Below are 26,814 nucleotides of genomic sequence, written 5' to 3'. Positions count from 1 at the left end.
AAGGATACATATACAGTTGAGGAGATAACCAGTTGGGCTGGAATGTTGGTCCTTGGCCCTACAATGTCAAGCATTATAGAATTGTTTCATGTGCCTAACCCTCTGCATAACATTTACATTGGACTCATCCAGAGTCATCTATGCTAGTAACTCTCAGCAGCCGGCCTATTAGACTGCTGTTGTTAGGCTACCTGATCCCAAAGCAGTGCTTGCTTCTCCCCATCAGCCCCCATATGTAACACCATATGAAGAATGTGAAGAACTATTCTGGAATTGACACATTGACTTCCAAGAGGAGATACATCTTGAGAACATTGTCCTCAGCTCATTGCCACATCATGCTTAGATTTGTATCAGTGTGCTATCAGTAGTCACTGGAAGCAATGAACCCATCTTGTGATTTTGATTCTCAAGTTGCTGTTTGGGGATGACATGAACAAATGAATTTATACCTCATCTCCCTGTTTTGTGCCAAGGTATGGTCTGTGCTGAGATTCACAAAGAATTGGCTTTGGGTTCTTAGCTTTAATGAACACACTTTTACTTAAACTAGCTCATCGTATTTCCTTTGAGGTTACTCTAGCTAGTAAAATTCTTTTTAAAGGCTAGGATGCTTTGAAGGGAATTCGTTTTTCTACATAGTTTAGGTAATCCCATTTACTAGATTTTATAAAGCAAAGGTGACAGATCTTGAGCAGGGAGGCCTAGAGAATGAACTGAGTGGCAGAGTGACTTCTGTGATCAGCTGAGAGAGATTGTGGTCATTTGCCCCTGAAGATAGAGCCCTGACCTTGCCACACACCTTATCCAGCCCCTTACTACAGCCCTGATAGAGTCTGTGCCCACGGGACACTGCATCAGGTCCAGGGCAGTAGCATGGTGAGGTTAGCCAGATGATGGCCTTGAGCTAAATGTGTGTGTGTGAGAGACAGAGAGACAGAGACAGGTCGCAGACGGGGGATTGTTTGAATTGTTTCTGTCTATGCTTTTCAATTGCCTTTTCAGGAAACCTAGTGACTGTTTTAGAAGTAAATTTAATTAGATTTTGATATAATGTGTACAGCTATGTTATATGAATAAAATGCTAGCCTGACTGTTAAGCAGTAACTTCCCACTTGTTTTTTTAAGAAGTGGGTGCTTTAAATGGAGTCAAATACAGAGATTGGTTAGGCATTGAGCATCAAGAAGACTGTGGATGAGCTGAAAGTTGATGAGGCATAGAGGAGCGATTAAGAGCATGACACCTGTCAATTACACACATTTCTTTTCCTTTCACTTTAGTTTCCACTGGCTCCCTTGCTCAGCAGTATGCGCACCCTAATGCTACCTTGCACCCTCATACTCCACATCCTCAGCCTTCAGCCACCCCCACTGGACAGCAGCCAAGCCAACATGGTGGAAGCCATCCTGCACCCAGTCCTGTTCAGGTAAGGAGGAACTGAGAGGCCTTCACCAGAACTGCTTCATCGTTCTGTTTATTGAGTGTTTTCTTCAGTGCCAGGCAAGATGCTAGGTACCACGTGATCAAAACACCGAGCAGCCCTGCCTCATGGAGCCAGTGTACAGCTCTGCAGGCTGTGCCCCCAGGTTTAAATCACCTTAAGGTACATATTGAGAATAAGGTGATGGGGTAAGTTCTGGAAACTTAACCAATATTGAAAAATCTAACAAAGTAAGGAATTGGCTTGGGACTTTTTAAAAATCTCATTTCTAATGTTTACATGATGAGGGTGTTTCTTTTTTTTCCTATTAGCTTCTTTAATCATGTTTGTTAAGAAGGCACTTAAGGAGCTCTTTGACATCTGTCAGGCCCCTGGAGCAGTAGTCCTGTTTTACCACTGCTGGTTGAGGGCTTGTAGGCTGAGAATCAGGCTTGCAGCCCAGACAGGAATGTTTGTGAACAGGAGGCACCCCCACCCCAGCCCTGCTCCTACTCCCTGTGTATTCTCTGGTACCTGCCATTGCCCCTCATCTTAGATAGGCCCAGAGGAAGCCTGTTGTCATATGCAAAACTCAGCTTTGTGTGTGACCCTTAAACTGCTCTTCCTTAAAGAAAATTTTCTCAATTCTTTCCTGTTACTTTGCAGCACCATCAGCATCAGGCCGCCCAGGCTCTCCACCTGGCCAGTCCACAGCAGCAGTCAGCCATTTACCACGCGGGGCTCGCACCAACCCCACCTTCCATGACACCTGCCTCCAACACACAGTCGCCACAGAATAGTTTTCCAACAGCACAACAGACCGTCTTTACGATTCATCCTTCTCATGTTCAGCCGGCTTATACCAATCCACCCCACATGGCCCATGTACCTCAGGTAAACCCGCTTTAGCCAACTTTCTGTGAAGACCAAGTAGGAAACGAAGGTTGTCAGATAAGCAGCAAAGAGCCAGCTGCTCTTTGAGCCAGGAACCCCTGTGTGTGATGCCATTTGCTTGTCTCCTTTTTTCCACTCAAATACATGTGATCTGGCCCTAAATGAATGTTTGTGTGGTTTTGTAATGGGATCAGTGAAGTTGCTGATTGGTCAGTCTTTTAACGTTTCCCAACTGAGACCTTAAAAATATCTTTGACTCTGGAATGCAACCTAATTCTTTCCTTGCTGTATCTGCTTTGCTATGTTTATATAGCTTCATTGCTATATATACGTATACATACATATATTCCCCCCCCCAACACAGACACACACACACATACACACGAGTCTAGCAAGGAGGATGGGATTTCAAATTCTCAACTCTGAGGTGACTACACTGGGCCTGACCACTCGAACGTTAGTCACATGAGTTCCTAAGAAATAGCTGTACTTGTTTTCCCTGGCTGTTCCTATATCCGCTTTGACCATATGTTGTACTTCTTGAAAGGGCTTGGCCTTGTACATTCGTGCAGTATAACTTGAAGCTGGAAGCACCCAGGTGTTCCCATTTTTCTTAAAGAGCAGCCCTGGAAGCCCTTTGGAGCTCACCTCCAGCAAAAGCTTCTAAGGGTTGAAAGGTGTGGTTGCTTTCTGCATCAGCTGCTGACAAAAGTCCAATGCAATCCAGGGCCAATTTGGATTGTCTTAATGAGAAGGAGCTGCACCGAAGTTGGGCTCCAACACTGTCCTTTTAGGCCCTCCCTAGAGCTGTTAAGGGTGAACTGGCTGTATTTGTTGTCTATTTTTGCTGCTTTCATAACAGAACTCTTCTGGGTCTCAGTTAACCTGCCTCACTGAACTCTGTTTCATGTCAAGCAGTGCACCACTGAGGCTCTGGCGTGGTGGGGCTGGAGATGGTGCTCAGTTGGAGCTAACTCTCAGAGGCGACCTTGTAACTAGCGTTCCACAGCTCTGGGAAGTTCGGGCATTCTCCCCAGCAAATGTGTAGGTTCTGTAGTGTGGCGCACTGCAGTGGATGATTTGCTTTTGATGGCGGGGAGGGGAGCCGGTTTGGTCAGGTGTGGGGCAGCATGGTTTGGCTGAACCAGGAGCTTCATGAGACCAGGGGGCCTGTAGATGTCTAACAGAGGCTGGTGGCTAAGTAGGTATGTGAATTTACATGTAAGTTGGGGTTCCTAAAACCTCACTTTTGTGCTTTTGTGCTGAAAGAGCAACAAGGTTAATATTTGCAGGGAAGCCCAGATATGCCCTGGGTCCCTTTGAATATGTAAGAGTCAAAACAGCATTTCATTCAAGGCTTATCCTGGTCTAGAACAGTGCACAGCATGGGAGGCAGGAAACGAGGGCTCTTCCTGGCTCTGCCAATTCCCTGCAGAGCTGCGATCCAGCTATTTGGGCTGACTAAAACCTTTCCAACTTGACAGTGAGACCAGGTTGAACTCATTATCACCTGGTACAGAGAGACACTGGGCTGGACCAGACAATTTTAGATTACCCCTTCCCACCTCACTGGAGCCATTCACTGCAACTTCTGCTGCTGCTGCTCTATCAGCGGATCTTTCAGCAGAGCAAAGGGGCCTGAGAGGCTTTTCTGACTGCCTTGACCCATTGTTCACTGAGGTGTGCTGGTGAGCAGGCAAGAAGCAGAGGGGGAAAGGCAAAGAGAACCTAGAACAAAGTTAACAGTCCCTGCTTATAATGTAATAATCTGCTTTCTTACTTGAAAGAGATGTTATCTGTAAAACTAATTCAGGCCCCACATGGAAGCCAGAGTCTAAAGCATCACTGCAGGTAGCCTCCTACTAATTTGAGAAAGCTGCGCTTGGATCAGGGATCTTTGTGAAGATCTTGCCCCATACATAGAATCCAGTCCTCAGAAATGTTGAAGGCTAGGACACTGCAGCCCTGACTTTTACCCAGGCTCGCTGGGTGCCTGCTCCCTCAGCCTTGCAGGATCTGCTAGAGGGTGAAGCATGTCTATAGGTCAACTGACGGATCCACTAGGGAATGTCCCCAGAGGAAAGAAAGGGCCCTGAGGGCCCACTGTTGCCCTTTCCTGAGAGCCCCAACCCAGTGAAAGGGACACAGTTGACATGTTGTTTAAGCTGGAGATGTTGCCTGTATGCGTAAAAGAGCTCTCTGTTTCAGGCTCATGTACAGTCAGGAATGGTTCCTTCTCATCCAACTGCCCATGCGCCAATGATGCTAATGACGACACAGCCACCCGGCGGTCCCCAGGCCGCCCTCGCTCAAAGTGCACTACAGCCCATTCCAGTCTCGACAACAGCGCATTTCCCCTATATGACGCACCCTTCAGGTGAGGCGTGTGTGTGCAGGGGCCGCCGGGCACCCCAAAGCATTCTGCTCGCACAGGTCGAATGGCAGGCCGGGCCAGCACTTCAAGCCCCGCATCTGAGAACTAGCAAGACCCGTCAAGAGTGTACACAGTAGGGAACTGTGATGATCAGTTCAGTGTCAGGGCCTGAGGCTTCCGGGAGCCTAGTGTGTGTGTGTTCTGATGGTATACAGGATTTGGCTTGATGAGAAGCAGCAGCAGCATTCTGTGTAGCTGATGCATGCTTAGGACTCAGTTGGCCTTCCTTGTTATGATAGGTTGGACAGGGCAGTGTTTTCCTTCCTGAGTCCCAACAGTCTGACATGTGGGGGGTTACTACCATGGCAGAGTTTGATTGTAGCTCTGGAGACTACCACTGATGAGATAAGTGCTGTGTATGGATTGGTTTCGAGTATAGTATTAGCTCCAGTCTATGCCCTGACAGGTAGAGAATGCCCCGTGATTGTGCTCTAATACTTGATGGTGGCCATGGCGATATTTCACAGTCTAACCTGTTATTCTGAAAGCAATATTGGTGCTTGGCTATTATTTGGGGAGGGGATATGTTAAGGCCTTTTTTGTACCCCATGAGCAACAATTCTTCTGGGAGTTTTATCTGAAATGGTTTTATGTCTGACTGGTTTGTTTCTACCCACCCACCTACCTTCTCCCCCTTTTGGTACAGATGCAGGGGGGTGGGAAGGGTAAAGAGTGAATTAAATTTTGAGTCTTGTTCAGGTAGCACAAGGATAGCTTTACAGACATGTGCTGCAGAGACACTAGGCTAATGTGCGGTGTTGCCAGTTTTCTGTTTAAATATTCACTTTTCTTTTTTACAGTACAAGCCCACCACCAACAGCAGTTGTAAGGCTGCCCTGGAGGAACCGAAAGGCCAAATTCCCTCCTCCCTTCTACTGCTTCTACCAACTGGAAGCACAGAAAACTAGAATTTCATTTATTTTGTTTTTAAAAAATATATGTTGATTTCTTGTAACATCCAATAGGAATGCTAACAGTTCACTTGCAGTGGAAGATATTTGGACCGAGTAGAGGCATTTAGGAACTTGTGGGCTGTTCCATAATTCCATACGCTGTTTCCAAGTCCCGCAAGTACCCCAGCTCTGCTTGCTGAAACTGGAAGTTATTTATTTTTTAATGACCCTTGAAAGTCATGAACACATCAGCTAGCAAAAGAAGTAACAAGAGTGATTCTTGCTGCTATTACTGCTTAAAAAAAAAAAAAATCAAGACTTGGAACGCCCTTTTACTAAACTTGACAAAGGTTCAGTAAATTCTTACCGTCAAACTGACGGATTATTATTTATAAATCAAGTTTGATGAAGTAATCACTGTCTACAGTGGTTCAAGTTTTAAGTTAAGGGAAGAACTTTTACTTTGTAGATAATATAAAATAAAAACTTTAAAAAAATCAAAAAATAAAAAAAGTTTTAAAAACTGATATCAAGTTAATGTGTGTTTGTATGAGCTATTTCCATTGTAGGATACTGAATATCAGGGCAGGAGGGCTGACTCTGCTGTCTTAATACCTCGAAGGTTAGCTGTCAAATGACTTTTCTTCTTCACCTTTAGTTCTGGTTCAAGGTATCTCTAGAAAAAGACAAGACTGAGAGATGTTCTCTTTGGTGGCTAGAGGTCTGCTTCAGAAGGAGGAAGGCTGGCCAGAGTTGGGCAGTGCCGAAAGTCCACATCCTCACCCTGACGCTGATTCTGTAAGCTTCCTTTTTAATATCTCCTGAACCCAAATGAGTTAGTCAGAAGTTGTCCTGATTCAGGGATCTGTCTGTTTTACCAGTAGGGGGCAGGAGACACACACACATCTGTAATAAAGAAATCCAGAGGGCTGAAAAGATGCAGCGATGTACAAAATAGCATACTCCTGTAGACCCCTAAGCATTCGTTAATGTCTTCAGTTTGTGGGAGCAGGACAAACAGGAAAAGCAAGTATTTTGCAGAGACTACAGTCATAATAGATAGATAGAGCCTTTAAATACTGTGGTACCAAATCAAGATTCTGAAAACTTTGTTTTAATTCACATGTAGCAATTTGTACATTTTAGCAAAATTTGCATTCTTCAAGAATAAGTTACTTATACAGTACATAAACAATGCGTACAAATTTGCCAAATACCTTCTGCCTATAATGATACAAGATGAATCCATTTTCTGTGTTGTCATTACAACGTGCTGCTTATTCCGCTAAACACTGGATGTCAGATGTGTCCTTGTTAAGAGTCAGTGGATAATAAACTATCAAGTTCCTCTAGCCTGTGGGAGATGTTAGCGTTCACATGACATTTGTGATAACAGACTTAGCCCTGAATAATAGCATAAAGGAATCTAAGGCAACCCTTAGGGAAGGGTTCAAGGCCTTGATTTTAAGTTAAGAAACTGTTATGTAAAAATAGTGTTCTCTGGTTTAAGATTTTAATGATTGCTATTCCTTTCTCCTACACGGTCCAGAAATGATCAAAGGCAGAAGATTTATACCAGATAAAGCCATATGGATTGCTGGTCTAAAATTCAAGGCAGGTTAGTTGACTTAATTCTTTGGTGCTGGTGACTGTTAGTTTGTAAAAGTTCATTGAAGTCAGGCGAAGGAGGTGATGATGCTGGGAGCAGTTAAGCTATCCTTGTTGTCTGTACTTAGAGATAACTGGAGGGCTTGTGATGCTTACTCTCCAACTGGCACTCAAGAGTCTGGCTCTCAGTAGAGGCTGCTGGCTTGGCCTCTTGCCGCCAGCAGTGGTCACATTGAGGCTGGAAAGAGGGTGGTGGAATGTGCTATGACTGCGGTGGGCTGGCTGCAGCCGTCAGGGTTGCTGCCTCACTGCCTGTGACAGCATCGAGCCCAGGGACCCACTGCCCCCGTTCCTCCAGGTCAACCTGCTCTAGCAGAAAGAAAAGGCATTGACTTAGTGTCGCTTCTTCCCAGGCCATGAGGGGCCTTTTTGTCAGAATGTATTTGAGCTGTCCTGGTAACTCAGACACATTTAGTAAAGAAATGTTTTTCTTGAACATTTTACACTGAAGCAGTCTGGAAGTGGATGACTGTGTCACAGATTCTGAGCTTGTACTTTGTAGCCAGTCGGTCAGAGCTGCTGACTTGCTGTGCCTGGCTTGCCTCTTGGCACTACCTGAGAATTGTATGTTGAGCGGCTCCTAAGAAGTGAGTGCCCCTGGCTTGTGGATATCATATCCCAGATGTCTGTTTACCCTTCTGGTTGGAGGGAGGGAACTTACTTGTTTGGTTCATTGTCTGCTTGGCCCCTTTCCTGTGCAGACAGGGGAAAATCTGTACCAGTGACTTGTCAGCATTTACTTTCTATGATGAGCTTTCTCTTGTAAAAGAGAAATCCAAAACAGTGCTTACTCCTGGTCTACACTTTGCTTAGCATTCATTAATCAGACCTGCTTGATGTGTAGAAAATGTGGCCCTTAGACCACAACTCTAGATCAGGGTTGGTTATGCTTTACTGTCTGTGAAAACACCCAGGACTGTTGGTTTTATCTGTATATATAAGGTGGGGGGAGGGGCACGCCACACAGCTTGCAGGATCTCAGTTCCCTGACCAGGGGTGGAAACCACGACCCCTACAGGGGAAGCACAGAGCCCTACCACTGGACCACCAGGGAAGTCCCAGAAGTGTTGGTTTTAAAAGTGGAAGAGAGGTGGCTCCTGACCTCCCTGCCGCTCCCAAAGTCTGACCTCTGACCTCTTGGGGTGGAGAATGGCTGGAGGGAACAGACACACGCCTCACCCCAGATAAGGCAGGCAAGTAGTTAGTCTAGGCCAAGGTTTAATTTTAGCTTTTGACTGATGTATGTATAAATGTTAAGCTGTGCTGAACTCCCAGTTTCCTAGAAGCCACTTCGAGGAGCCCAGTGGCTATACTGAACGGCTCTGCTCGCACCCAAAAGCAGCTGACTCCACTCGGTCACTGCCTCCCTTGTTTCTGAGCCTCTGCATGAAAGTTCTGGGAGGAGCCAGCCCCCATGATTGTATCACTTGTGAAAGGCAAGTATAGATGGAGATTTGACTGCAGGACCTCCCTGCATGGTAGAGGTTATGTGTGCCTATGTATACATGCACACATGCTTCATCAGATGAAGCAGTGGTTACTGCTGGAACAGAACACTGATTGTGGGCTATTAAAGGAGTTTCTCATTAGCTGTGGCACCAGATTCCTAGCTTCCATTTTGGCTAAAGAATGAGCCTAAAACCTTGTGGGATAATTTAATAAGCCTTTAGACACTTGGAGGCTCTGAGCCAGCCCTGTTGGTGAAGGATTTACTAGAAAGGGCCCAGCAGCCCTTTATTCCTTTTTCCTTGCCCCTCCCTTACCCCTCAGTTTAACTCTCACCATAAAGCTGCTGTAAACCAGAATCCAGTTTTTTATTCATAAGGCACCAGGGTGGAATTGTTCCTTGCCACCCTCCTATTTCAGTAATTGCCTGAATTTCCCTGAAAGGGTGACACACTTCACTTCTCTACATTTAGGAAGGACAGTGGCTTCTCGGCAACAGGTGACTGTCCTGAGGATGCAATAGACAGGGAAGCCAGGCATGCTGGCTCGAACCAGGAACTGGTCAAGTAGGATTTGCATAGCTGTCTCTGACTACAAAAATCGCATGGGTATTAGTTCAAACAGTGCAATGAAATAAGCAGTGGTTTAATTTTGAAACCTGAATCCTTTGAAAAATTAATCTGAGGTAAAAATGTTTAAAATCATTTTTGACCTTTAGCTTGTCCATCTGCCAGAACTTTGTCCTAAAGTTGAGAGTCGAAGCAGGATAGGTGTGGTCACCTGTGGCTTGGGTACAGGAGACCCGCCACGTGGACTGAAGCTATAACGGGAAAAACCAAAGGAGAATCCAGGGCTTGTTAGTGTTTTGGGCTTCCTGATGGGCCCCCCTCCCCCCTCCCCAAGTAGAAAGTCTGCCAGCTGGGACAGTGTCAGTGAAAAAGAGAACAAGTTTCCACTGCCAACTCCAGCCCTCACCCCACTGCCCCCTCTAAGAGTGATGGGGCCTGGTCCTAGGGACCCAGGGCAGGAGCTGGCGACATCCACGAACAAGAACTACATCTGTAAACAATAAGGAGAAAGCCAGGTGAGAATGGAACTTCTAGGAGGCCCTTTAACAGGCCTAATTGAAGGGTCACATCCAAACTGGAATGAACAGTTAACAGTGTCCCTTAAATCTCTCTCTGGAAGGAAGGAAAGAAAGTTACATTCAGAAGTTCACATCTCTACTTGCTTGTGCTTCTCAGGGGCCTCTGGGAGGCCTGTCAGAGAGGCGTGTACTGATTGTCTACGGCCCGCAGGTGGCTCCGGGAGGAGGAGTCCATTTCATAGTCCGAGTCCCGGGCTCGACTGGTGGGCTCGGGCTCCAGGTGCCGCAGGCTGTTGGCCAGTTCCTCAGGCGAAGGCACCAGGTGGAAGATCTGCTCTGGGGGAGAGGACCGGCCTGGGAGACCCTCTGGGCCGAGCCCCCGTGGACAGCCAGAAGCGCTAAGGTGGGGAAGGCCCAGCTCTGAATCCCAGCGAGAGAGGGAGAAAGGAAACAGGACAGTGTTGGAGGAACCTGGGGGACAAGTGACCAAGAGAGAGACCACACTGTCAGTCTTAACGGGGTGGAGGCAAGTGTTGGAAGGACACAACACGAGGTCTCGGTTCCCAGTGCCACCACCCCCTTTATCAAGGGGCATTAGGGTCACACCTGGCGGCTGGGAGACGACTACCACATAGCTGGACAGCCGGACGTCACAGGCAGCCCCGCACTCGAGTGGGATGGGTGAGCGCTGGAAGTGGTGGAGCATGTCCACAACCGAGGGGAAGTGGAGGTGTTGCACGCGACACTGGCCCCGCTCAGTCAGTGACAGGCGCAGGTGCTGCAGGAGAGGAGGACAGTAGGCTCAGGCATTCGCCCCTAAGGGCCTTGAACCTGACCAGGGTGCAGCCCACCTGCCTCACCCCATACCTTGGCTATGCCCTGGAAGTTGAACGTGAGCACGTACTCCCCACGCCGAGTCTCACTCTGCCGTACCAGGAACACTCCATGAGCGTCAGGACCCTGCAGCTGAACCAGCTGAGCTGCCTTCACTCGGGAGATGGGGCCATGGAACCAGGGGTAGCAGGACAGGAAGTGATCTGTTTTCTGGCAGGCTGGATCCAGCAACCCCCCAGGAGAAGCACCTGACAGAGAAGGAGACAGGTGACGGTGATCCTTTGTGTGTGCCTTACGTCCGGGCTGAGTTCCGACACACCGGACGACAAAGGCCCTGGCCCCTCACCTTGGTTCAAGGAATCTGTGCTTCCCCTTGGAGAGTTAGATGTGCCGGGCTCTAAGGCTGAGGGAATACGCATCTCTGGGTCTGTGCTGAGTCTGCTGGAGAAGGGTTGGGGTTAAGAATCTGGGTAGGTCAGGAGGATCAGTAAAAGCTGTGCCAGGAGTGGGGCCCTAGGGTCTCACCCTTGGCCTGCGCACTCCCGGAGCTTGGCCATCCATGAGTTCAGCTGCTGCTCATCTCCCACCTCAAAGATGATGTCTGTCCGATCCTTCACCTGGCAGGGAGGGAGGGGAGAGCTGGGTGGGATCCCTGAGGTCTGTGTCTATTCCTCCCAGGTGTGGAAAGCTGTCACTCACCTTCAGCACAAAGGTGTAGAGGTTGTCAGGCATCTCGAGACGTGTGCATCGCCGAATCTCCTGGATGCTGGAGCAGGCTGCTTGTAGCTTGGGCTTTGAACTCTAGGAGACCAAGGCAGACATTCAAGGCCTGTCTCTGATGGCCCTTCACCCACCCAGGCCTCTGCCCTTTTCCACAGTCTCCCCAGGGGCTAGCTAGCTTGCTGAGTGCACGCTCATGGTGCTGCTGAGCAGGCACCCCAAGCCTGGAGTGCGTTCTAGCATTCTGCCTTGCAGGAGCCTGCAGAGGGCCCTCTGCCTGTAGCCACAGCACCGTCTCCCCTGACCCCAACACACACACAAACACACACACACACACACATTGAGCTCCCCAGCACCCGATGTGGCCTAAGGGCCAACCTCTGCTTCACCTGGACCTGTGGACATTCCAGCTCTGACATAGTCTGTTGGCTGACACCTGTTTCTCTTCCCACTGGTGGAGCAAAACCCCCCAACCCCCTACCCTTGCCAGTCACAGTGGCTGCTGGCCACCTCATCGCAGTAAACCCAGAGAGTGGACGTGAGGGTATCCAACCCAAGTTCCCTCTAATGGTGCTGGCTGACTCTGCCTGGGGGCCCAGGACTTTATCATTGAACCTTTAGCTCTGCTCCTCCGCAGCCTTAGGAAGCAGATACTATCACCACATCTTAAAAAGAAGAAACTCAAATCTTGGAAGTAAAGTCATTTGCCCCACACCTAGCTAATCTGTCCTGCCTTCAAGTCTTAGGGCAAGGAGGGGGTTGGCAGAGTAGCTTAGCTATGGGCTCTTGGGGCTCTTTTGCCAATGAGCCCAAAGGGGCAAAGCCTGGCATGGCTGGCCTCAATTACAGCCAGCCAGAAGCCCACACAAAACCTGGGGCCCAGCAGTCTCCATGACATTCAACACACGCGGGGCTCAGAGTGGGTGGGAGATGACCCCCTACCCTCTTGCCAGCAAAAGGGTCCTGACTGAGCCTGGCTGACCCTGCAGATGCTTGTTCCCGGGGCCCAGGAGCTCTCATCGTTTTCTCAGAAAGGAGCTCACCCCTTCACTGCCCCCATCTCCTCCACTTCCTCCTGTGATAAGACTGGTAAGATTGTTTCTCTGGGGTCATGAGATGATCGATGGCTGCTTCCAGCAGAGGCCAAAAGAAGATAAGAGTGTGGGGGAAGGAGCAAGATGTGGGAAATGGACAGAGGAGACCCAACCGGGCCCTCCTCCCTCCAGCAGCTTTTCCTAAGAGCCAGGAGACAGACAGCAAGGCGCACCTGGAGATACCACAGCTCTCACCAAGGCAGTGCCGGCTGGGGAGGAGGAAACAAGAGGCAGGAACAAAGGTGAGTTCCAGGCACAGTGGCTTTGGCAGACCTGACCTCCATGAGGGGCTGACTTTTCAAAAGGTGGTGCAAGACTCAGTCCTTAAAGCCATATGCTTAAGCATGCTTCAGACACACAGGTGCCAGGGTTCTGATAGAAGGATGGTGACCCCAGGACTGGGCAGCCTGGCAGGAGAGGGTTGGTCAAACTGGGGCTCTTCCTGGTCCAGGCCCACCCACAGAAGGTCTTGGAGCTGCCAGTCCTGCCCTGGTTGTTGGACACAGCAGTCTGGGGAGGACAGCTCTGGGAACAAGCTCAGAGAGGTTGCACAGCTAGTAAATCCCAGCCCTAAGTGACCAGCACCAGCCAGGGCATCTTCACCCTTCAAGTTCTTATATGTCCCCCACGACCAAGTTCCTCAGCCTGGGAGCCTCGCCTGGCACCTACACAAGCACTGGACACGCTGGAGCGCATGAGAAGCAGGGCCTCTGCTCTCCCAGCAGCTTTCACTGTCAGCCAGCCCCTCTGTCTCTATTTCCCGTCTGCAAAACGGGTTAGGTGCAGAGGGCTCCTTCCTTCTCTTGCTTTTGCAGTCAGCCCTGCCTGGACCCCCAGCCTCCCCACTGTCTCTAGGCCCTCAGCGTCACTGGGAGGAAGCGGGCCAGGCCGAGAGGGTAACAGGCCTCATCTCCCTTTCAGTTCTGCTCTGGGTCCTGGGCCCTGCCCCCAGTGTGAGTGCCCAGATTACTGGCAGAGCCTGCTTTTACTCTGAAAGTGGGGCCCTCCATGCCAGCTTCACCCCCAGCAGCTGAGGAACCGCTGACCTGACAGGCAGTGAAGAGAGCATTCCCCTCCTCCCCCCACAGCCAACCCTGGCCGCACAGACGTCCTGGCTCCCCTCTGCCTGCTGGCTGAGCGTGATACAGGTTCTTTGGTGTCTTCATGGTGGCCCAGGCTTACACAACCCCAGAGGCTGAGCTGGGGGCTGAACCCCAGCCTGCCAAGGACCAGAGCCAGTGCATCTAACTACCATGCTGCCTGGTGGGGGAGATGCCAGGGGCTCTGCCCAGATTGGAGGGGCAATTGAGAGCACAGGGACAGACATCCCCACCTATGGCCACAGCCCTAGCTGGACAGTCCAGAGCAGGCCTTGTGAGCGCTGGTCACTGTGTGGATGGACCAGTGACTGCAACAATGTTCTGACTGAACAATGTGATGGAACAGAGCTCTGGTGGAGAGAGCCGAGCCCGAACCGCAGCCGCAGGAACACTTGGGGCTTCAGGTTCCCCTCATCTCACACACCCTCTATTCCACCTGCCACGCAGAGCAAGCCAGGCCAGCAGCTGCTCTCTGGACCCACCTCAGAGTCACACTGTGCTTGGGTGATCAAAATGACCAGACCATCCCAGTGTTTGCAGTACAGGCGGTAGTAGACTGTCACCCGCCACATCCTGCATCATCCCTCCTGGGGAGCTGTTCTTCTCGTTCTTAGCTCCAATGGCCACTGTGCCTCCAGTGGTAATCCATTTCTTTGTTTGCTCTGGCTGCTAGGAAGCGTAAAGACAAAGATGTAGACCGGCTCTGACACTGTCCTCACAGTAGGGCTTGCATTTCTAGAGCTAACTTTATCCAGGCTTTTTAATTTTTCTTATTCCTCTAGGCACTAGGGTTCAGTCTTGACCCTACCCTTCTTGTATAACCTTGGACAAGCGACTCAGCCCTCCATGCCTTAGTTTTGTCATATGTATGTATGGTGGAAATATTTAATAGTCCCTCTTTTTTCACAGGGTTGGTATGGTGATTGGGTGAACTATTGCAAGTGAAAGAAATACCTTATAAACAGCTGTTGTTAAATTTCCAGGCTGGGGCCAGCCAAGATGGGAAAAGCCTGCTGGGCTGGCTGCGGCGTTACAGTGCTCCCGTGTCCCGTGCAGGACTACAGCTTCCCCTGAGCACACACCTGCTTTCTCTCAACCTTACAGACCCCGTTTGTAATGTGCTCCCTTTCTACCTGCAACGAAGTTGACACGTAATATAACCTCCCTCCCTACGTACATACCCTAAGTAAGATAAAAGGGGAGTAATGGAATGTAATTGATACTAAAATAAAATGTATATCACTGTGACTATGCATAACACACAGGGAACTACTCAGGTGCTTCTGGGTTTGAAGAGATCAAGGACATGAAGGTGCCAGAGGGTGGGTAGGGTGAACCCTGAAAGGACAATTAGTCTGTTCAGTGGACATGGCAGGAAGTTCCATGTGCTTCTACATAAGACAGACAGAGCAAAATTCTGGCCCTAGGTTTGTTCTCGTGCTTTTGGAGGGCATTTTGGTCAGCTCTGCCTAGCCCGCGGGTTCATCCGGTCCTCCTCAGCTCCCACTGTCCAAGGACTCCTTTCTCCCATGGCAGGGGCCCGGAGGTGGGCGGCCTTTTGGGCCTCGAATCTGCCTGGAGGGGATGACTGGGACCAGACCTGGCCTTTCTCTGGAGGCCCTGCCTTCCCTAAACCTGCTGCCACTCCCTGTGTGCTCAGGGGTGGGGATGGCCCATCCAGAGTCTTCCAAGGTACTGGGCTGTACCCTGCTCTGCCGTGTACTTGGCCATTCATACCCACAAGACCCCGGCAGAGGTGCCGGTGCCCCAGCAGGAACAAAATACACACAGGGTCACAGAGCTGTGAGAGCTCCCAGAGAAGGGAGACAGACACCCAACAGACAGGGGACGGTAAGGGCCGGGACAGGTGGGTGGGAAGGCAGTGAGTGAGCTTCCCAGGTAGGTGCCAGGATGACCCTGGCAAAGGCCCTGAGGTGGGGAAGCACAAAGGCACAGTGAGACTGGCATGCAGTGAGGCAGTCCCCACGGGACCTTGAGGCTGTGGGAGTCCGTCGGCTTATTCTAAGGTGGAGCTGTGGAGGTGGGCGGCTGACGCTCACATTAAATACTTGGGCAGAAGCAGGCCAGCTAGTTGGGCCTGACCCTGCTCTTACCCGCTGCCTCCGTGGGAGGCTGGAGGGGAAGACAACATCCAATTCACACCCAAGCACTAAAGGGCCTGGCACGGAGGGTCCCGTGGTATGGGCAGGCCGAGCCCTCACAATGGCCTTATTGCATCCACTGTAGGGGCCTTTATCCTTCAAGGGAAAGCCTTGAGGGGAGGCCTCCCACCACCATCTGGAATCCCCCAGGCCACACCAGCCCCTTAGAAGTCTTGCCTCTCCCAGGGTTTTGGGACCCTCATTCCTGTCCTATAAAGAGCAGCAATGGGACAGGAAGTAGGACATAGTATACAGCCCGAAGGTCTAGGTCCAAGCCACGCTCCTCTGCCATGGCCCGCATGCCCTCAAGGTAGCATCCCCGCAGCCGGGAGGCAAGGTTAGACGAGCCCTAGCTCCACCACTTAACTACCTTTGGGATCTTGGGCGTGGCACTAACTGGCAGCCTCAGTTCTCTCTCTGGTAGCGTGGGAACAGTAAGCAGACTCCAGGAGGAGGGTGAGAGTGCAGCCTTTGATGGGGGCCTGAAAACTTAAAGGCCCAGAAGAAATTCTAGATCCCAGTCATGGATAACTGAGTCCCCCAACCCCAGGCCACAGCCCAGAATCGATACTGCCTGTATGGATGAATGAACAAATGGACGAAAAAACATTATGGGAAAGGCTTAATCATGTCTTACTGATTGTATCAAAACAACCTTAAAAAAAAAAAAAGAAAATACCCTGTCTTGTTCCAAAAATTTTAGTCGGGTTATAGGGATACTCAGAGTGGGAAGGGAGACAACTGCTAGAACACAGACCAGAGTTTCACTTGCCACCAATTTGATTCTGAGCTTCCTGGCAGCCAGTGCAAAGAGGGATTCCCCAAGAGAAGGCAGCCTCTTGTGCATGGAGAATCACGTGCACAGTAGCACATTAAAGGCTCTGAGAAGATATGAAGCAGAGAAACCTGAACCCATGTGTTCCCCAGACTTTGGCCACCCTGTGTCCTGCTCAGAAGCCTCTCTGGGGTCTGCACAACCACCGCAAGCAACATTGCCATCCTGGTTTTTGGGAATTAGTCCTGGCTTTGAGTCCCAGCTCTGCCTCATCCTCCATGGACAAGTGACTCACCTCTCCTAGCCTCAGTCTCCACTTTTGTAAGGTGGGGTTAATAGTGCCTCTACCTTCCGTGAGAATTTGGCAATACAGTGTGTGCAGGGTATGGAAAGGTCCCTGGGGACACGGCACAAGGTGGGGATGAGCACAAGGCCTTAGGAATGCAGTCTTAGGAATACTTGATCTGCTCAGAAGCGAACAGTAGGAATACCTGATCTGCTCAGAAGCGAACAGCCCCTCCTGAGGAAGCTTTCAGCTTTCACAGCTATTTTTCCACAACAAGACCATGAGTCCAAGGCGGCCTCCCTGCTCCCTTTCCATCTTTGTGTGTCCTCTGCAGGGCATAGAGTTAGCGGCTTTAAATGTTTGCTGAGCACTCTCCAAAGTGGAGAAGGTGGAGGAAAAGGCACTGGAGGCTAAAGGTACGGCAAGAGCTAACATCCAGAGACCAGAAAGTACAGCCAAATCCACAAGCTGGCAGGGGAGTTTGCTGTGGCTAGAAATGGTACTAACAGACCCCCTCACCACCTTTTAGTGAGCACCTACTAGGTACCAGGCACTGGGGCCTGGGCTATCCATCCAGGATCCCTTTGAACTGCTGAATTCACAGGCCAGCACCATTTCCAGAAAATTCAAATTTCAAAGAAAAAAGCATCATATTGAGGAAGGGAGGTGCCGGGACCAAAGAAGTAGGAAGGTCACTGTTTCAGGGTGGAGGGCAATCCTCGACATGACCATGGTGATACTCTGAGACCACCCTGCTCTGGGGCACCTGTCTGAGGAACAGTGGTGGGCGCCTCCCATGACCCCCCCTGCCCAACAGCCCATGAGGCTGGTGTTTTTATCCCCACTTGACAAATGAGGAGCCAAGGCTAGGGGAACCTCCCGGAGGGGCTGGTCACAACACAGGATGCACACAACCAGCAGGCCTGGGTACTCTGGAAGTCAGCCCGGGATCCGTGTTTAACGTGGGCCCTGGGTGCGTCTGGAACCCACCGCATCTGAGGGGAAGGCTGGGCAGGGGGGCCACACCCACCTCCCTCCCCTGCCCCCCTTTCCCCAGGCACAAGAGACTTGGAGGAGGGAGGGCTCAGTCCATCCCACAGCGGCAGAATGGTGGATGCTGAGGCAAGGGCTCTGGAACCAGCTGGCCTGGGGGCAAAGGGGGCGCTCACAGGGAGCCCCCACTAAGTGTGAGGCGTCAGAAAAGAGGGTGACACCCTGAACCCCCTGCGAGATGGGCAGCATCAAAACTGAGTTGCTGGGCTTCCCTGGTGGCACAGAGGTTGAGAGTCCGCCTGCCGATGCAGGGAACACGGGTCCGTGCCCCAGTCCGGGGAGATCCCACGTGCCGCGGAACGGCTGGGCCCGTGAGCCATGGCCGCTGAGCCTGCGCGTCCGGAGCCTGTGCTCCTCAACGGGAGAGGCCACGACAGTGAGAGGCCCGCGTACCGCAAAAAAAAAAAAAACTGAGTTGCTGTCCATCAGTCCCGCCATTGCTACTCCCAGACACATCCAGAATCCAGCTACTTCCCATCCCCCTCCTCTGCTCACAACTCTCCTGTGGGCCCCATCTTGCTGGTCCTTGCCGTGGCCCGTGAACGCCGCATGACCTTGTTCTTGTTACCTCCTCAATCTCATCTACTGATCCTCTCACTCACTCCGATCCAGCCACACTGGCCTCCACTGTTCTGCAATGTAGCAAGCACACTCCCACCTTGGGGCCTTTGTGCCTGCTGTTCCCTCTGAAAGGCAGTTTGCCCACATTTTCACAAATCGGGCTCCTCTCGGATTCAGGTCTCAGCTCAAGGGTCACCTCCTCAGGAAGGCCCTCCCTGACCAGGTGTCTAAATACACAGAGTCACCATCACAGAACCCCTTTACTTCCTTCACTGCACTTGCCAACCTGTGAAATGCTCTCTGTGGGGACTTGTTCTTGTGGCATCCCCGGTACCGACCACGGTGCCTGGTAGGTTGTAGATGCTCACTTCACTCCTATACAGATATTCATCACAGGCCCCTTGTTCGCCAAGTATTGTGAGTGCTGGGGATAATAAGTAGGGCCCAGGATATGGGCCCCACTGCAGACCGCCCATTGCCATGAGGGCTCTGGAGGAGTGGCAGGGATACGTCAAAGCAGGGTGATCGGGGCGAGGACGGAGGACGCGAGGTTGGGCCTCCAGGGGCTCGAGCCGGCCAGGGGAGAGGACTGGCTGAGAGGAAGGCTCTGGACACCTCACGGAACACATCAGGCTGGTGTTACAGATGGAGGAATGGGGACCCTGAGAGGCAAAATCATTTGTCCCCGGCCACGGAGAAAGAAGCCAAGAAGAGCTGGGGCTCGGACCCTCGTCTGCCCAGCCCCAGAGCCCACACCACCCACCCCCAACCAGCCCGTTCCTCCCAGCTAGTGTTCTCTCCCACCACCAGGCCTGACCCAAACTGCGGGTTTCAGCAGAGAGAACCTCCCCTCCTCCAGGGAGCCTCCTCTGATCACCAAGTCGTGGTCAGTGCGATTCCTGTGCCTCTCCCTCGGCACGGGGCTTATCAGCCCTGGCCATAATTTCCTGAAGGTGCAGCTGCCCCCACCGCCTGCCTGGGAGTTCCTCGGGGGGTGGGGACAGGGCACCAGGCCTTCTTCCCAGCTGGGGCCCAGCACCGGGTCCAGCCCAGAGGAGGTACTTGGAAAGGGTTTGTCAGATGGATGGGTGAGTAGCTGCTAGGTGCCTGGGGCCCCAGCCCTCATGTCTCGGGAGCAGGGGCAGATGCGGGGGGTGTGGTGAGTTATCTCACCCCCTTGTTCCCCGGCTCCCTAGGGGGCAAAGCGAAGGCAATGAGCCCGTTCCAGGGGCTGAACCAATGTTGGAACTACAGGCCACAGGTCACTTCCTTCCTCTGCCCCCAACCAGAGCCCCGCAACACACACACAGGCCCTTCGAGTGCCTGCTTCAGCCGCTTTTTCTCCGCGTGAGCCTGAGCAAATCACTTCACTTCTCTGTGCTTTTGTTTTCTCATCTGTAAAATGGGGGTGATGTTGGAGTGCAACCTCAGGGCTTCTGTACGTGAACCTGCCTGTCGCCCTGAGTACACAGGAGTCTCCCAGGTCTCCCCCTTGGTCTACTCCCTGTTGCCTCAAGCTCCCTCTCCCCGCGGGGGAGCAGGAAAGGGATGGGAGAAGCTTCCTTAAAAGCCACATGGATCAAGTCAGTTTCCCCTTTCTGGCAAGTGAGAGCCCGCCAGTGCCAGAAGCAGAGCTTCTCCAGAGCCGACACTGACATGGTGAGACATCCCCCAAGCATAACCACCCTGCTCGGAGTCCACATCATTTCGCCTCCCTCCTCTGGGTGGCAGCCCCAGATCCCACCCTGAGCGACCAAGCCTGAGGGTGGGGGCCTGCGCCCCCCACTATTGGACCCAGAGAGGCCCTGTAGGAGGGGTAGCCAGCCAGAGATGCTGAAACAGCGGCTGGGGGCTCGTCTGAACCCCACCTGCAGTGAGCTCCCCCTCAAGCCTGTAAAAGTCCCCCCGCCCCGACATGTCCGAAAGACAGACTCTCAGTGACACAGACACAAAGCCCCTTCTGAGAGAGATGGCGACCACCCCCCCACACACACCATCACAGAGACTGGGACACAAAGCCCCTCTCAGATGCTGGAGCAACCATCCCCTCAGAGACAAACTCCCAGAGACAGAGACCCCCCATAGAGAGAGACAGCCCCAAACACACACACACAACCAGTCTGGGACCCCCTGACAGCCACTCAAACCCCTCCTGAGACGCGGGTGTCCTAGTTCACGCCGTGTGGTTGAGTGTGGATGACCCAGCTGTGAAGACGGGCAGGCACTTCCGCTCTGAGGCCGGCTGGGTGTGGGGGGTCCGTGGCTTAAGAGGGATCACACCTGGAAGTCCCACTCCCTGCACCCCGTCACAGGCGTGAATGAACTGGCGAACCAAGGAGCTTACGGACCCCCCGGCACCTTCGCTAGCTGACCTCGCCTCCCCCCTCGGGGTGACAGTGGTTCAGGCCACATGGCCCGGTCTGGGGAGGCGTGTCCTGGGATGGGGCCTTGCAGAGGCGGGAACAGAGGAGCCAGTGCCACCACCCTCACTAGCCGGGCCACTTGTCCACACCTCCTAGGCCTCTCCCCGCTACACCTTTCCTCCACGCGGGGCACCACTCCGGGCCAAGACCTTTGGCAAATTAGGATCAACCACTTTCCAGGGCCTGGAGCTGCTCAGCAGCCAGCCTCCATCAGCTCCCCTTCAGTCAGTTACCCGCTGCCCCGCCTGAGACGGTCTTGAGGAGAGAGCGGTGTCTCTGTCTGGGATCGCTGAGCTGGCACTTGGGCCTGGGCCGACCGTGGGTCCGGAGCAGGGTCGGGGCCCAGCCAGAACCCCACCCCCACCCCAGCCCCCCGCCGGCTGCAAAGCAGCTGCCACCAGCCCACGCCTTGGGCGACCGCATCCTGCTCCCAGTATCGCGCCAGGAATCCTCCCTGCCCCGCGTGGCCGAAGAGCTGCAAGGCCCGTGCACCCTGTCCCCATCCACCTTCATGCAGGCTACGCCTTCCTCTCGTAGTGCTGCTCCGGCTACCTCGGTGCCAGGACACCCCGGGCCTCGCGTACCGGGCTGTGGTCAGCCCCCAAGACAGGAAGCCATGGCTCCTTGCCACGTGCCCAGGCCCCGAGCAGGAGGGGGCACACCGGCCCCGAACCTGGCACTGCTCCCCGGGCTTTCCTGCTGCACGGGTGGGTGTACTCAGTGCTCTCGAGGGGAAAGCAGAGGAGCACCTGAGTCTCACAGGGCCAGGGGTCCTGGAGCTGGCCGGCCCCCCAGGGCCTTTTGCGGCGGGCCCACCTCCTGGCCTCTCTGTGGAGCCAGCCCAGTGGGGGAAGCCCCTCGCCCCTGCAGCACAGACCTCAGCTGCACCCTGGGCCCCGTGTCTGTTCCACGCCTGGTGAGAGTGGAAAAAGATGTGGTTAAGAAACAACAGATAACCTCTGTCACCGGCCTCCGGTAGGGGAGTGCACCGGAGGGAGGGGGGTCTCGTCACCACCAAGATCCCCAAAAGCCCCGATGGTGGCCACTGCCTGCCTTCGAAGAATGATGATTCAGAAGAAGAGGTGAAAGCGAGGGCCTCTGGGGCTCAAGGGGCTTCAGGGATGCCAGGGAGGCTCAGAGTTGGCTGAGCAGAGCCTTGGGCTGAGCTGACAGGGAAACCAGGGCGAGAGCCCAGGAATCTCCACCCTTCCAAGCTCAATCTGCCGTGAGTTGTTGTCGTTATCCTTAGCCCACGTTTAGTGATATGCCTTGACACACAGCATCTCACGGACACCAAAAAAACAACAGGAAACTGTACCAGCCACAAAGAATAAAAGCTGGCTGGATTAAATAATTAAATGTGAAAAATAAAACCAAGACAAAACTGGAATAGAAGAACCTAAATAATTATCTGATCCCAGGGTCGGGGAGGCCTTTCTAAGCAGAAAAAGCAAAGAACAAAATCATAAAGGAAAAGATCACTGTATTTCACTGCCCAGACTTAGAAACCTCCATAGGCCAAGAAACTCAGGACCAGTCGAAAAGCCAAATGGCAAACTAGGGAAATATTTGCAACGTGTGACAGAGTGCTAATGTCAGTGTAAAGAGCTCCTGCAAGTCAACAGGAAAGAGGCAGGCAGTGCAGGAGAGGAGCACAGAGAGTTAATGGCCTGTAAGTCACAGAAAATGTCTATGACCAAGAAACATTGGAGAAAGAGTCAAAATCCACAGAGACAGAAAGTAGGATTAGTGGTTGCCAGAGGCTGAGAGGACGGGGATGGGAATGGGGACCGATGCTAACAGATACTGGGTTTCTTTCTGAGGTGATGGAAATGTTCTGCAATTGGATAGAGGTGATGGTTGCACGCACAGTAGTATACTAAAAACAACGAGTTGCACTTTAACATGGTGAATTTTATGTTATGTGAATTATATCTCACTGTTTTTAAAAAAGAAAAATGGTTCGTTCCATTCATAAGCAGAAAGGACAAGATAACCACTTCACCTAGAAGTTGGCAAAGGTCTTTAAAATAATGGCCAGTGTTTGCACCACTATTTGAAGATAGATGGGTGTAACCTTCCTAGAAGACTATTTGGAAAGGATATATCAGAAGCATTAGAAATAGCTAGTGAGCACATGAACAGATGCTCAACATCATTAGCCATCAGGGAAACGTAAATCAAAGCCATTCACACCTGCTAGGGTGGCTACAATCAAAAAGATAGATAGTAACAAGTGTTGGTGGGACTTCCCTGGTGGTCCAGTGGTTAAGAATCCACCTTCCAATGCAGGGGGTGCGGGTTTGATCCCTGGTCAAGGAACTAAGATCCTACATGCCGCGGGGCAACTAAGCCTGCATGCTCTAGAGCCCACACGCCACAACTAAAGAGAAGCCCGCGTGCCGTGACGAAAGATCCCACATGCTGCAACTAAGATCCGACATAGCCAAATAAATAATAAAATAAGAAAAACAAGTGTTGGTGAGCATGTGGAGAAATTGGAACCCTCATACATTACTGATGGGAATGTAAAATGGTGCGGTACTCCGGAAAACAGTTTGGCAGCTCCTCAAAATGTTAAACGTAGAGTTACCATATGATCCAGCAATTCCACTCCTAAGGTATATACCCAGGGAAAAATGAAAACGTATGTCCACACAAAAACTTATTCACGAATGTTCGTGGCAGCACTATTCACAATCGCCCAAAAGTGGAAACAACCTAATGTCCATCACTGAGGAATGGATAAACAAAATGTGATCTATTCATACAATGGAATATTATTTCCAATAAAAAGGAACAAAATACTGACACAAGCTACAACACGGACGAACCTTGAACATGTGATGCTGAAAGAAGACAGTCGCAAAAGACCACATATTATCTGATTCCATTTATATGAAAAGAACAAACTAGGCAAATCTATAGAGACAGAAAGTATTGATAGATTAGTGGTTGCCTGGGGGTGGGGGAGAGGAGGAATGCGGAGTGACTGCTGATGAGCACAAGGTCTCTTTGAGACGATGAAAGTGGTCTAAAATTAAATCGTGGAGATAGTTGTACAGCCCTGTAAATATACCAAAAATCACTGTACCCTTTAAACGAGTTAATTTTATAATTTGTAAAGTATATCTCAATAAAGCTTTGAGAGAAAGAGAAAACATGAGAAGTGCTCACAAAGCCTTCCACCCAGCACTTCCCTTCTAGGAATATGCTTCTAAGGAAATAATCAGAGATGGGCAGCAAGATTTATGTACAACATGTTTGTCACAAGGTTGTCCAGTTGAGCAAAAAAATTAGAAGTGATTGAAATAGGAGTCTAGATAAGCATAGATAAATATATCATGGCCTATCTGTGTAAATGAAATATCGTGCAGCCAGTATTTATTTTTAAGACATTCTTGAAAAATATTTAAGAGAACAGAAAAATGTTCAAGACATGTTAAGTGACAAAAAAGCAGGTAACAAAACGGTAGGATGAGTGTCAGTCCCACAAGGGCTGGGGGTTTTGTCCAAAAGTTTCTGCCTATGTTTCCAACATACCTGGCACACAGAGGGGGCTCCCTAGCTAACTGCTGAATGAAGAATTAGTAAATGTGGACAGAATTGCAATTTGGGGGAAAAGTTAGAGAAAGAAATACAAGACAGAAGATTACAAAGACGTCTAAGTGAAGTGGAAGTGCTCGTTCTCTCTGGGTAGTAGGATTGTGGGTGGTTTTTCAGTTACTGTTCCATAATTTCTGCCACGAGCTTTATTAATTGAAAAATCAAAACCAGAAACACGAGGAACTCAAACGTGGAGGCCCTCGGTAAGGTAGACAGTTTCCTAGATTACACGAAGATTTGAAAAGAGACACAGCGGGGCCTCCCATTCCAGACGGTTCCCTGGAGAGAGGTTTCTCTCTCTGCTGCGCCATGGACTTCAGACTGGGCCGCAGTCAGGATTCAGGTCAGGCCCAGGAGGGGAGGGTCAGCCACGGTGAGGGAGAACCCAGAGGCCAAGTGCCGCCGTGATGGGCCCCCTCCCCCGTACGCCATCACCCACCGGTGCCAGAGGCTGAGCAGTCAGCGGGGTCCACAGCCTGAGGAAAACAGTGGCCTCTTCCCCAGCCCAGAGGGGAGAGAGGAAAAAAGGGTGTGGGGCCCCAAAAAGGAAGCTGAGGCGGCCCCTCCAGCCTTGGGGAAGGAAGCTACCCTCCGCCTCCACCCCCGGGGGGGCCAGCGCTCTGAACGCAGAGACCTCTGCTTGTGCCTTTTGCTTTCCTTTTCCACATTCGCAAAGGAGTGGGTGGGGGATTTCCAGCGGGCCCGCCTGGGGGCCCGCTGGCGGCTGGTGCCCAGTCCAGGCTACCAGGAGAGCTGGCTAGGTTGTTGCCCATCCCAGGGAGGGCATCTGGGGACCCACCCCTGGGGTCTGGTGACTTCCCACGCAGCAAGCCCCTTCTTCTGCCTCTCAGGGCAGAAACACATTGTGTCAGGCCCTCCCAGAGCCTATTTTCGACTCAATCACCCAGCAAGGCCAGTACTGACATTCCACTTTCCAGAATGGGAAACTGAGGCTGAGACAGGCTGAGTTCTCAGCCCAAAGTCATGTAATAAGGACACAAGAGCCAAGATCTGAACCCAAACCTGTCCATCTGCCCTTCTCCCCGGCCGCCAAGCCCACGGCCCAGACTCTGCAGCTGTGTGTCCCAACACCCAGTCCCCCAAACAAAGGAAAACAGAAAAGCAACTTCCAAGAAGCTGGCGACAGCTAACAGGCCCCGAGGAGCAAGGGCGTGGGGGTGGAAGCAGCCCCCAGAGGCTCCGGGGGTGGGGGGCGGGGTGTGATGATAAATGACTGTCGTTTGCCACCCTCCCCCTGTTGGATTCGGGGGCACCTTCCAGTCTCTGGATTCACAGAATTTGAGCTGAAAGGAAGCACGCCGATACCATCTGCCCGTGGTTTCAGCGTGGTTGGGGGTTTCTTCTAAGCAGCAAAGTACTTTTCAAAACACGACCTTACACGAAAGCCCAATAAGGGGCAGATGGGGCGGCTGTGTGTGCGCGGCTGGGGGCCCCACAGGAGCCACGGGAGCCCTGCCCACCACCACCCCTTCCTCCCTCCCCCCACTAGCCCCGGAAAGCCCGGATCAAGCCCCCTGGTTGCCCATTTCCCAGCTCAGAGAGGGGCAGGGACCAACCTGGGTCACTAAGCAGCCCCGGGCAGAGTGAGGACTGAAACCCCACTCTCACCCTGGCAGCCTTCAGCCCCCTGGTCCCCCTGGGAGAGGATGGGATCGGGAAGCCACTGGCCTCCGACGCACCTGTCTCCCCCTGGGACATCAGGGCTCTCGCCAGCCCACGAAGATCTACCGGGCTGTAGGCAGAAGGTGGGAGGTTTCTCGGGCTGCTCAGGGGATAAACACATCCCCTGGCCTTGGCAGGCCCACACCGGCCTCCATTCATGCTCTTCCATCTCCCAGCTGTGTGGCCTTGGGCAGGTCTCTCTACCTTTCTGTGCCTGTTTCCTCATCTATAAGATGCCTTCATCACTGTTCCCGCCTCCCAGGGTTTGTGGTAATTGCATGGGATGTGTCAAATGTAGTGCCCATCATGCTGAAAATGACTAATAAAAATAACAACAACTACATGGGACTTCCCTGGAGGTCCAGTGGTTAGGACTCTGTGCTTCCACTGCAGGGGGCACGGGTTCGCTCCCTGGTCGGGGAACTAAGATCCCACGTGCCGCTCAGCCAAAAAAACCCAAAAAAAACCCACAGCAGCTAAGATTTGCTGAGACCACCTGCGCCGGGCACGGCTCCCGGCACCATGCAGACAGCAGCTAGTTCACCATTGCCCTGATGTGGGTGCCGTCACTCAGCTCTTTTTACTTGAGGAAAATGAGGCACAGAGAGGGTGAAGTGCCTTTCCCAAGGTCACACAGCTCAGAAGGGGCAGAGGCAGGACTCAGGCCCAGCTCT

General features: G+C 51.9%; 2 protein-coding genes across 16 annotated transcripts in view; one reads left to right on the top strand and one right to left on the bottom strand.

Moving 5' to 3' along the window:
• ATXN2 (ataxin 2) overlaps positions 1 to 16,831 on the top strand; it is a 131,626-nt gene extending 114,795 nt beyond the window's left edge. For 4 of the 15 annotated variants that reach the window (XM_024758606.1, XM_024758608.1, XM_024758593.1 and 1 more), the window contains 3 exons: positions 1,282 to 1,427; positions 2,088 to 2,315; positions 4,524 to 5,667. In XM_024758606.1, coding sequence (XP_024614374.1) covers positions 1,282 to 1,427; positions 2,088 to 2,315; positions 4,524 to 4,826 — 677 coding nt within the window. In that variant the 3' untranslated portion in view covers positions 4,827 to 5,667. The other 11 variants (XM_024758603.1, XM_024758604.1, XM_024758605.1 and 8 more) reach the window with 9 other exon arrangements.
• Positions 6,735 to 26,814, bottom strand: part of SH2B3 (SH2B adaptor protein 3) — a 39,891-nt gene continuing 19,811 nt past the window's right edge. The window contains 6 exon segments of the mRNA XM_024758610.1: positions 6,735 to 10,314; positions 10,450 to 10,621; positions 10,711 to 10,925; positions 11,024 to 11,118; positions 11,203 to 11,294; positions 11,377 to 11,478. Of these exon segments, the coding sequence (XP_024614378.1) occupies positions 10,019 to 10,314; positions 10,450 to 10,621; positions 10,711 to 10,925; positions 11,024 to 11,118; positions 11,203 to 11,294; positions 11,377 to 11,478 (972 nt within the window). The 3' untranslated portion in view covers positions 6,735 to 10,018.

Source organism: Neophocaena asiaeorientalis, unplaced genomic scaffold, assembly GCF_003031525.2.
Source record: "Neophocaena asiaeorientalis asiaeorientalis breed wild unplaced genomic scaffold, Neophocaena_asiaeorientalis_V1.1 scaffold77, whole genome shotgun sequence".
In the NCBI taxonomy this organism is placed as follows: Eukaryota; Metazoa; Chordata; class Mammalia; order Artiodactyla; family Phocoenidae; genus Neophocaena; species Neophocaena asiaeorientalis.
Note: the sequence above shows the minus strand (reverse complement) of the source record. Positions and strands in the feature narration are given on the sequence as shown.